This window comes from Balaenoptera acutorostrata, unplaced genomic scaffold, assembly GCF_949987535.1.
Source record: "Balaenoptera acutorostrata unplaced genomic scaffold, mBalAcu1.1 scaffold_636, whole genome shotgun sequence".
Classification (NCBI taxonomy): domain Eukaryota; kingdom Metazoa; phylum Chordata; class Mammalia; order Artiodactyla; family Balaenopteridae; genus Balaenoptera; species Balaenoptera acutorostrata.
Genome location: NW_026645705.1, coordinates 138334 through 149700, shown reverse-complemented (window position 1 = coordinate 149700; position 11367 = coordinate 138334). Strand labels below are relative to the sequence as shown.

Below are 11367 nucleotides of genomic sequence, written 5' to 3'. Positions count from 1 at the left end.
AGGAAGGGGCGGAGAGAAGACCTTGGCGCGGCTCCTAAAAGGGGGAGAGAGGAAAAGAGAGGGGCGGAGCCAAGGCTGGGGGCGGGCCTGGAAGCCCCTCCGCCATAGGCTGTTCCAAGGAAACATTATTAAACAAAGTCTCTGGCCACTAGAACTGCGGGGTCAACGCCAGTGGCTCGCAGGCCGTCCAATGGGAGAAGACATTGGAGGTACCCGGCCAAGTTCAGCTTCCTGAACTGCGGGGAGCTTGGCGGGCGGTCGCTGCAAGCCGGGCGTAGGCCGCAGAGGTCGCGAGTTCAGGCGTCCCGGCTCCCGTGTGACTGTCGTGATGTTTTTCTCCCAGGCCGGGGCCCGGCCGCGGATGTGGGAAGCCAGCCCGTCAGAATACAAGAAGTGGGTGGAAGTAAGTGTCCGGAGGGCTGTCTCCGACTTTAACTTGACCCGGGACTTTCACTTCCGTCACCCCCTCCTGGCTCTCACTCAGCTTTGTTGCACAGATAAGGGCTGGACTATCCTTCCGAAGTGTCATGATTAATGACCGAGGCTAGGGCTGCAAGGCTTCTGGATCCCTGTCCAGTGTTCTACTTCCAATTCCTTCTTTTCTCCGCGACATAGTCTGTGTATAACAAGCTGTAGTCTCCATCTCTCCTCCCGCCTTTCAAAGCCAGCCCCTTTGCCTCACCTTCCCAATTCTAGGATTGAATTTTGGGTAGAATTTATCCGAATGGTTTAAAGGAATTAACCCAGCGATTAAGTCGTTTGCACTTTTTGGGGGGTACATTTTAGCACATTAAGATTTCTTTTTCTTTTTGGCCCTGGGGGCAGCATTCGGGATCTTAGTTCCCCGACCAGGGATAGAACCCGTGCCCCCTGCAGTGGAAGCTAGGAGTCTTAACCACTGGTTTTCCAGGGAAGTCCCAGCAGATTAAGATTTCTTGAGGATTAAAATTAGGATAATGAAATTCCATTTCCCAGCCCTACTCTTGGCTAAGTTTTAGGTTTGGGAGGTCTAAACTTAATGTAAGTTAGTAATAATAGAACAAACGGTTTCTGTGTTATTAACTAAAGATATTTGCTGTTCTTTAGGTATTTAAAGCATGCGATGAAGAAAACAAAGGCTGTCTAAGCAGAGAGAACTTTAAAGTTGCTGTTGTAATGCTGTTTGGATACAAGCCCTCCAAGGTAGAACTTTCTTTTGTATTTGGGGACTGGGCTGACAATACAGTAGTGGATGGATTCTAAGTAAAGTGCAGAGGGCTAGCTTAGGATGTTTATGAAGCAAACCGCTGCCTTTTGAGCAATTTCAGAGATGTGTCCAGTGCTGAATTTTACTTATGTCTTAAGAATCCAACTCAGGAATGAATTAGAATCCGTCAAGACTAAGTCATCAGGCTGCTAATAATATTAAGTAGGAGATGCTAGTGAGGTTCCAAGAGGGAAGCCTGGGAGTGGGATGTTGGTAACAGAAGGAATTCACAGAGGAAGTGACATGCAGGATTCTTTTTTTCTTAAATTAAAAAAAAAAATTTTGCTCCATTTAAATTATGAAAAGAATGCATTTACATAGTCAAAAAATTAAAACGGTCCAGAAAAGTATAAAGTTGGGTGTAAAATCCCCTCCCTCCCTACCAAAGGGTCCCACTCCTCAGGAGTTACCATTATTAACAGTTTCTTGTGTATCATCCCAAAATTTCCTATGTATTGACAGACACGCCTAGCATTGTATTGAAAAGTGGGTGCATTGTATGCCTATTTTATTTTAACTTGCTTTTTTCACTTCACAATAGAAGAACATAAAAGCACACACAGCACGTTAAAAAAATAGTTGCTTACTATTCTCTTTAGCTAGTTTCCTTGTTTTGGTCATTTCAGTTGTTTCTCTTATTTTTCATTCCTACAAATATTGCTGCTGTGAGCATTCTCTTATAACTGTATCTCTGCTTGTGGATATATCTCTGTGGAATAAATTCCTAGAAATACAAGTGCTAGGTACATTTGAAATTTTGTTGGGCATTGGTCTCCAGGAAAGGTTGCACTAATTAAGGAGAGTTGAGCTGAACTTCAGTGAATCTCCCATTTTAGTAGGACAGGTTTCCTATGCCTCCTGTCCTTGTGCTGCTCCTCTTGTCTGTTACATCCATTCTAGTGATGGATCCCTCTTGTTAAGCTGCTGAACTGGAATTAATCAGGGGCAAGATCTTGGCCAGGTTTAAGAAATTCAACTGCAGGCATCAAACAGAGGGAGCACTCAGGGCTCTGCCTGGAATGTCATCCTTCCTGCTGTTGTTAGACAAAGTGGCTGGGCAACTGCTTTGGCCCAATTGTTCCCTATGAGTGGGCTCTACCTGTCTGTCAGATTGCAGGCCCTGCAAAGCCAGGGACCACGTGATGTCCCACTTCTCTGTTCTTCATTATGCTTAAGTGTATTACAACTTCATTGTTAATATGTTCTGTTGATATAAATATGTCCCATGAACCACCCAGGTAGGTTCAACTGCTAGGGGTTGCTTAGTTACTGAGAGGTTGATTATGGAGCTTCAGGGCTGGCTCCCAGAAATTGCAGCTCTCCTGTTAACCTGCAATCATTTCAGCTGGAATTCCAGAGCAGGTCAGCTAAGGGGACTCAGCTTTTGAAGCATTGAATTTAACCCAGGTTCAGCTGGAAAGATATCTGGTCTCATTCTACCTTTATCACCTTTGGATCTACTTACTTGATTTTAATTTTAGAACATGTAAGTGAGAAATTTAATGACAAGTACAGTGATATGGTAACATACATACATACACACCATCAAATTTAACAGATTTTTACTTTTGGTTGAGGTTTTGGATTTTATTTTTTAATCAAAGGAAATGCTTGTTTACTGCAGATCGCTAAACAGTGAAATACTGATATAGCAAATCACTTATACACTTAACAATCATTTGTAACAATCATGAAGTTTTATTAAGTGACGCTTAATGTATTCCCTCTGTGAAATTTAACAGATTTTTCCTCTTATAATGGGTTGAGGTTTGGGGTTTTATTTTTAAACATTGCTTTTCAGCAAATGAAATATTTACTGAATGCAGGTCATGAAGCAGTAAGGCACTAAAATAATAAATCACTTCTGCATTCATGAAAATGTTTACAGAATGAAATTTATTGTGTTCCCATTTAATCAAAGGAGCACTTGCTAGTTGCTAGAAATATGAAGGTGAATAAACATAGACCCTACTTTGAAATAGTTCACAGTTTAGTGTAGAGAGACTTATGAAACTCTGATAAATACTAAGAGAAGAGATTAAGAACAGAAAGGGAGGAGGGCAAGGAGAAGGGTCTAATTCTGTAGTAACTTTAATAGGAATCTGGGCATCATTTAGAGCAGCGGAGGTAGACTCTGATATGAAGTGTCTGGGAGAGCTTTGTGGTGGTGGGAGAAGTTATGCCTTGGTGATTCACGGTTGCCTGTGGTGGCCGTATCAGAGTGATGTGACAACAGGACTGAAGGGATAAGAAAATAAGAAAATTCAGAAGGAGTAGGTTTGGGGGAAAGGCAGTGAGTTCGGATTGGGGCATATTAAGTTCGAGGAGGCTACAAGCACCCCAAGTGCATTCCTTTTTTAAGTGCTGTGCTGGGTGTTGAGGTGATGGTGGTAAAGATCTGCTCTCAGATTGTGCCACCTCCCTTAGATGTAGGAATCTGAAGTTGGGTGGAGAGGTGAGGGCTAGAGATAAATTAGGGATTCCTCACAGGTGGTAGCTCAAAACATGAGACTGAGGGGGCATTGCCCAAGAGGAGTGTGCGGCGTGTGAAGGGCAGTGTCCTGAGGGGAGAACACGGGGGGAGTGCCCACATTTAAGGGTCGGTGGGGACTCCATGAAGAAGATGCACTGGGAACTGGTTGTCTGGGAGGGGCAGGAGGAACCAGGGAAGTGCAAGGCATGGAATCCAAGGTGGAGAAGCTACATCAGATGTTGCCAAGGTTCTAATTCCATGATGTTTATAAAGCTCTCTTAACCATGTGGGAAAATGCTTATGTTTTAATATTTAGTGAAGGCAGGTCCCCAAACTTAATATACAGTGTATTCTCAAATAGTTTAAAAATGCATGGAGGGGGGGAAAAAAAGCTGTACTAGGCCTAAATGTTAACAATGGTTTTCACTGGATGGCTGGTGTTTTAGATGTTTTTCTTCATAATTAAAACATATTTTTCATGTTTTCTACATCATGTTACTATTAGAGTCAGGAAAAAATTTTTAAGTAAACCCATAGAGGCCATTGTAACAATTGCTTGTATTTGTCTAAAACAGAAATGTTACCTTTTAGGTTATGCTGTACATGTGACAGCCAAGTTGAATCTATATGACCAAACTGTTTTGGTCAATGCAATAAAGTTTTGGGGGCCATTAGAGTCTGTAGTATATTAGCATCTGGTATCTTATTAATAGAAGAGAAAAATGACTATTATAGCTGTTCTGTGATATTACTTGTCTGCTGGATTCAACAAAGTTGGTTTCTCATAAAATACATTCCTTCCCCGCACCCCAGGAATTAAGAACTTGTACTGTGAAAACATTTGATGAAATTGTATATCTTATGCTTTTTTCTTCTCTAGATAGAAGCTGATGCTGTGATGTCCTCAGTAGATCCAAACACTTCCGGTAATGTGAAAGTTAATTTTTAGTACTCTTATTTAGACATTCATGAAACTACAGCTAAGAACAAATATAGAGGCTATAAAGCATTATGATTAAGCAAATCTTTGTTTTGTTTCTGATTACCCAAAAAGAACGAGGTTTGGTTCTTTTAATTTTAGTTAATTAATGTATTCATAAGCGTATGTTTATTGTAGGAAAATTTTAAACCCCTGAAAAGCATAAAGAAAAAATGTTGCTGGTAATTTCAACATCCCGCGGATGATCTAGGTTTTCTGACTTAAGCAGCTGAGTGAGTGGAAGTGGCACTTCCTGAAATGGGAAGACTGGGGGAGAAGATTTAGGGTCTGGGGAGTGCAAGAATTCAATTTTGAATATGTTGAGTTTGAGAGGTTTCGGTCAATGATGTCAAGGCAGTTGAGCTGTATGAGTATGGAATTCAGAGGAAAGATCTGGGCCACAGAAATAAGTTTGAGAGTCATCAGCGTTTGGATGGTTTTGAAGCCATGGGAGTGGATGAGACGCCTTGAGGGAGAGACTGAGACCCGTAGGAACTATAACCATTAAAAGTCAAGTAGGGGATGAAGAGACGGCAAAGGAGGCTTAGGAGGGGCAGAGGGGCCAGAGGAAAATCAAGAGTATTTGATCAAAAGCCAAGAGAAGTGACTATTCCAAGGAAGAGGTTTGGTCAACAGTGTCCAATGCTGTTGAAAGGTTAAGTAGCAAAAGAACTGAAGAGGATCCGTGGAGCTGGCAACCCGGGGGTGTCAGGTGATTTTAGGAAGAGCAGTGTCATTACGTGATGGGAGCAGAGGCCAGGCTGCAGTGGTTTGAAGATAAAGGAAAAGTGGCAAAGTGACAATGTGAGTAGATAAGTCTTTCAGTGGGTCCAGTAGCTGTGGATCAAGAGCTGTTTGCTTTGCTTTTGTTTGCTTTTTTTTGGAACACAAAGAAGATGTTTCTAAGCTTAGCAGAATGATCTAGTGAAGAGGGAAGAGGCAAATGAGACAGAGAGATAACTACCTATTGTTTGAGGAGATAGGGTCCAGAGCATGCTGAATTGGCTTTTCAAAAATTACTTTTTGGGGGGATGTAATTTAAGGCTTACGGAAAGTTGCAAAATAAAAATAGTACAGAGAATAGCTGTATACCCTTTAGCCAGATTCACTTACTGTTCATATTTTACCCCATCTACCTTCTCTTCTGCACTTTCTGCCTCTTCTCCATCCTGTCGCTGAGCTGTTCATAACCACAGCACACCCATCATAAGTTTATATTGACACTTGTCTTTATCTGCTTTACCGTCTATATTGCAATGTTGTCACTTGATCTAATTATGTCCTTATTAGCATCTTTCCTCATTTAATACAGGAATTAGTCCTTGGTATCATGTCTCTTTAGCCTCTTTTAATCTGGGATATTTCTATAGACTTTTTTTTTTTTTTTTTTTTTTGCCTTTTTACAACATTGTTATTTTTGAGGAAATAGCCCACCCCTCATGGTTTCCTTTTTTTAGGAACAGCCCTCATCTTGTGTTTGCATGGCGTTTCTCTGTAAGTAGGTTGAGGTTAAGCACCCTCAGCCAGAATCCCATTTGGGCGATATGTCCCTCTCAGGGCGCCACATCTGGAGGCACACGATGTCTGTCTGTCTCTCGTAGATACTAATTTTATCACCGGTCAAGACGTTGTCGGATTTCTCCATTGTATTATTTCTCTTTATATTTTCTTCCCTTGCAACTAATCAGCAGCCTGTGGAGAGACACGTTTGACGTTGCAGATATTCTGCTTCTCATCACAATTTCTGCCTGGATTTGGTATCCATTTGTGATTCTTGTCTGATCCAGTTTTTGCTGTATGATTGCAAAGTAATGATTTTATAATCCCAGTGCCTCTTTCAGTTAGCCCTTGGCATTTTTACTATAAGCAAGCGACTTCCCGTCTGCTTGATTGATCAGTCCATCTCTCTTTTATCAGTATGGACTCATGAATTTGTATGTTTTTAATGATTTATAATTCATTACTATACTTAGTTATTTTAGTGCTCCACTTACCACAGATTTGGCCATTGAGTGCCTCCTTGAGCTGGCTCCTGTGTCCTTTAGACTGGCTTGACGTTTTTCTTTTTACAAATCTTTTTATGTACAAATTTTGGGTTTACAGAAGAGTTTACTAGATTATTTTTTGGATACAGGTTTGGTATCACATATTAAACATGACTTTTCGAACAATATTATTGCTAGGAGAAGGTGTTTTTGACATAACTCCCTAACTTGATGGAATTTCCCCAGGCTTTAAATTTCATGTTAAAAATTTTCACACTTTCAAAGTATTCAAATGTTGTTTCTTTGCTGTTCAGTTTAGGTTGCAACTTCTTGGTGAAGCCTTCCTTACATATTTTCTCTGGGTTTCTATGTGAATATTCCAGTCTATAAAGATTTCTGTCCTCTGGCAGAAGGATTTCCTGCATTTTTTGCATTGTTAGGGTTTCTCTCCTTTAGGAGTCCCCTGAGAGTCAGTGAGTGATTCTGTCTGGATGCATGTCTTACGCTGCTCTTGTTTATGTAGCGTTTCTACATAAATACGTGTAGTTTGCCAAAAGCACTCTCAAATTCATTATTCCCGGAGATTTTCTCCCTTATGTGTGTTCTTTGGTTCTGAATTAGGGATTTGACTTCACACGGAAGGTTTTCTTTCCTTAACCAGTTCTTTGATGTACCGACAGGTGTTATTCTGGAAGAAAGGTTACCCACGTTCTTTACAGGTGTAGTGAGTTCTCTGATGTAAAGGTTGACTTCCGAAAAAACCTTCCACGTTCAATATCCTGAGTTTTCCCCCCATGTGTATTATATCACATTTAGTAAAATATGACTTACATGCATGTGTTACATTCATATGGTTTCTCTATGGGTCACTTGATGTACATTGAAGGGTAAATTCTGGCAGAAGGTTTTCCCACCTTCATTACATTCTAAAGGTTTCTCTTGAATGTGAGTGCTCTGATATAAAGTGAGGACTGGTCTGTGGCAAAAGGATCTTCCAAGCATGCCGTTGTTAGCTTCCTCCCCTGCTTTTTCTTTTTTTCTGATGTTTGAGAGAGGGTTGACTTGAGGCTGGAGGTGTTTTGTAAATTTCATGAACATTTCCTCTCCTTCCTGAGTTCTCTAATGCTTGGATTTGGACTTCCTGCAGAAACAGTTCTCACATTTTTGCAGTCATGGAGCTTCCTTTTTTTTTTTTTTTTTTAAAATTAATTAATTTATTTATGGCTGTGTTGGGTCTTCGTTTCTGTGCGAGGGCTTTCTCTAGCTGTGGCAAGCAGGGGCCACTCTTCATCGCGGTGCGCGGGCCTCTCACCGTCGCGGCCTCTCTTGTTGCGGAGCACAGGCTCCAGACGTGCAGGCTCAGTAATTGTGGCTCACGGGCCCTGTTGCTCCGCGGCATGTGGGATCTTCCCAGACCAGGGCTCGAACCCGTGTCCCCTGCATTGGCAGGCAGATTCTCAACCACTGCGCCACCAGGGAAACCCATGGAGCTTCCTTTTAATATTAGTTCTGATGTACATTAAAGCTTTAGGTTTTGAACGAGGTTCTCTACATTCCCTTCATGTGGCCTATCTCACACCTGAGTTCTCTTATGTATAATGAAGACTGCCTTATTATGGGACATTTTCTCCAATTCATAATAGTCTAAGGATTGCTTCAGAACTGGAGTTTTTGATGCTGAAAGTAGGCTTCCCTATGAGGGCTTTCTGACTTTGGTGATGTGCTCCAGGACCTGCTCCCGTATGCACGTCCCTTGCATTTAATATCAGGGATATTATAGGTACTCTCACATCCACTTCCCCATCAGATCATTAGGATGCTTCCTGTCACAGCATCTTTTCCTAATACTTAATTTTTAAGTATATTTCAAAAGGTTACAAAGTAAATTAGTCATCTGAGAAATTCAAGGGAAGATTGGGTTGGAGGAACGAGATCAAAGTGTAGGTGCTTAGTACCTTGCTCCAAAATTACTGTGAAAGGGGTTTCCTTAGTCTACAAGCTTCCAGGCTTTTCCCTTCCTCTTCTGGTCCTGATATCAACAGCAGATTAACTTTCTCAAAGCATCACTTTCTTCATGATTAAAGGAGTAGACTTAGCTTCAATTCATGTCCCCTTGAAAGGGGAGACTCAAGACCACAGACATCCCAGGGAAAGAGTAAAATAGCCATCTTAGCAAGAAGTCACTGCTGAACTCTGAATGCTGCTAACATAAAATTTTTTCATTAGGACTGTTAGTAGTCAACCAATTTCAGACCAGCTCCTTCTTTTCTCCCTTCAGTGACATGAGTCACATTTACATGTTATTTTTCTTACAGGAAGAGAGTTTATACACAGATTATTTTACCAAATATATTATCTCTCTCCTTAATGTTTTAATCTTGAAGAACTGAAAGGTTGGCCTTGGCTTTCTGGGAGCTATTTATTCAGGTAATCAACTTCCCAAAGTTCTTCTGAGTAGCTGTGACTTGGGAATTCTCCCACTAGGTGTAGCTCTTCTTACATCCAGACAAGGTTGTGCCACATCTCCAGCATGCAACCCCAAAGGACCCTCCACACAGAGCCCATTTGCTGCCCAGCTTCCTGGGGGAAGGTCCAGACTCACATCCTGGATTGAGCCTGACAGGGCACAGCCCTGACGATGCACACATTTCATACAGTACCTAAACCTGGATGCCCAGACCCTGCTTCCCAAGGTCTCTCTGAAAGGTGGGTCGTTTCTGTAGAGGTTCCTTGTGGAAATTAAAAAGAGTGGAAAGTTAAGACAAAGCCATTAGAAGAGTAGGATGTCTCAGGGAAAGTCACACTGGGAGAATTTGAGGGCAGCCAGAATGAGTAGCAAAAAGGTGTCAATGACATTTTTAATGCCTGTAACTTAACAAGCACGTGAGTATAAGCAAAAACTGTTTAGGCACCAGGAACAAGGAATTATATTAATGGGAGAAAAAAAAAAATCAAGCCACTTGTTTAAGGAAGCAACAGATCAGTGTTGGGATTGGTTCCAATACACACTATTGCTACCTAATTTTAGAGGGTTTTATTTCTGTTCTCTAAGGGTATAGAACATTTCATATCTCCTCTAACTATAGAAAATGAAAGAAGTTTGCAACTAGAAGAGCCTAGAAAACAGTCATATATTTCCTTTTTTAAAATGATGAAACTGAGCTCCAGAGAGGAATAAAAAATCTTAATCCTGGCATTTGATGGTTCTTTATTGGTTTATAAGATAATTTTACATGTGTTACAGTATTTATTATTATTATAGATAATAATTATAGCTTTGATTCCTTGAGTGTTTACCATGTGCAGACTCTGTGATGAGTATTATGCATGGATTGTTAAATTTAATACAACTCTATGTTAGGTTTGTCCCATTTTATAAGTTAAAACAATCCTGAAGCTTAGAGAGGTTAAGTAATCTGTGCAGGGTGACCCAGCTAGCTAGTAAGTAGCAGACCACAGTCGTGTAATCTCCAAGCTTACACTCTCAACCATTTGATAAACCCTTCCCTTGCGGTTAATAGTGTCATGGATCATATTGATGGAGCTGAGGCCAGTCTTCATTGTCCTGGGAACTTAATGAATGAGTTGAAATCAGGAGTGGGTCAGTACACAAAAGACAAATCACAAGGTTCTGTGCAGCCGCTAGAGGTTGATGTCAAATTTGGTTCCGAGCTACTGAGTGTCCAGATCAAATAGGGAATCACAGCCAAGTGCAGATGTCAGCACCCACACCACAGAAACTCCTTTTCCAGAGAGACATAGTTTTCCCCGATGTGGGATGTTTCCCGCACGATGTCTCATGGAGGAGAGACCAATAACTGGACACTGACGTCCACAAACTGTTCAATAAATACAGTAGTGAATGAAGTCTGTAAGGCTGTTTCTTGAACTTTCTTCAGCATAGGCCAGTGGTTTAATGCCAAACGTGTCTGGGCAGTTCTATGAAGGGCAAGACCATGTGTGATCTCAGATGGTTTGACTTCATTGTGGGATAAATTGTAGAGCATTTTATATGAATAACAACAGCTAAGATTTATAAGACTTTTGCTTAATCTGCCCAATGCACATCGCCCCACTGCATTCTCACACAGCTGTCTGCGTGTTTTTATCCCAGAGCTATATAAAATATGCTTGAGGGAAAAAACCAGAACAAAGTATATCAGAATTTTGTTTCCACTGTGTGATTAGATCATGCTTTTTTTCTCCCCTTTCTTTCTGTTTTTTTTATATTGTTGCCCTTTCAACACACTGAACATATTTTACTTTCATACTTAGAAAAAAAAAAAGCTTTCCAGGAGCTTACTTTTAACCTGCAACTTTAAACAATGGAAAAATCAAGAGATTGATTCATTACAATGGTGATGATGGACTGTTTGACTCAGTCATGCTATCCAGGGTCAGTTTAACTGGAAAATAATTTGTGGATGATGAGGTTAATGGCTTTTATTCATTGCTATCTTGGCTGAGTTGTTTTGAGCCAGATAGTTGACTATAAAAGTATTCTTTTCCTAAATTTAAATGTCTGTTTTCTAGTCTTTTAAGTTATATTGTAAACACATTTTTTGTATTTCTTTTGTGTATATTTTGTTGTTTTGGGCTCCTACCTAAGGAACTGAGGCCACGGTATAGCAGGTGTAGCAGGCTGCTGTTTGACTTCAGATTTCAGTTGACCTCTTCATTTCTA

At 40.8% G+C, this 11367-nt stretch overlaps 1 protein-coding gene across 28 annotated transcripts in view; it reads left to right on the top strand.

Annotated features, from left to right (window-relative positions):
• Positions 1–218: 218 nt before the first annotated feature.
• Positions 219–11367, top strand: part of LOC130706683 (EF-hand calcium-binding domain-containing protein 11-like) — a 147061-nt gene continuing 135912 nt past the window's right edge. For all 28 annotated transcript variants that reach the window (XM_057539351.1, XM_057539342.1, XM_057539341.1 and 25 more), the window contains exons 1-3: positions 219–403; positions 1087–1182; positions 4600–4645. In XM_057539351.1, the coding sequence (XP_057395334.1) occupies positions 329–403; positions 1087–1182; positions 4600–4645 (217 nt within the window). In that variant the 5' untranslated portion in view covers positions 219–328. The remainder of the gene's footprint in view (positions 404–1086; positions 1183–4599; positions 4646–11367) is intronic.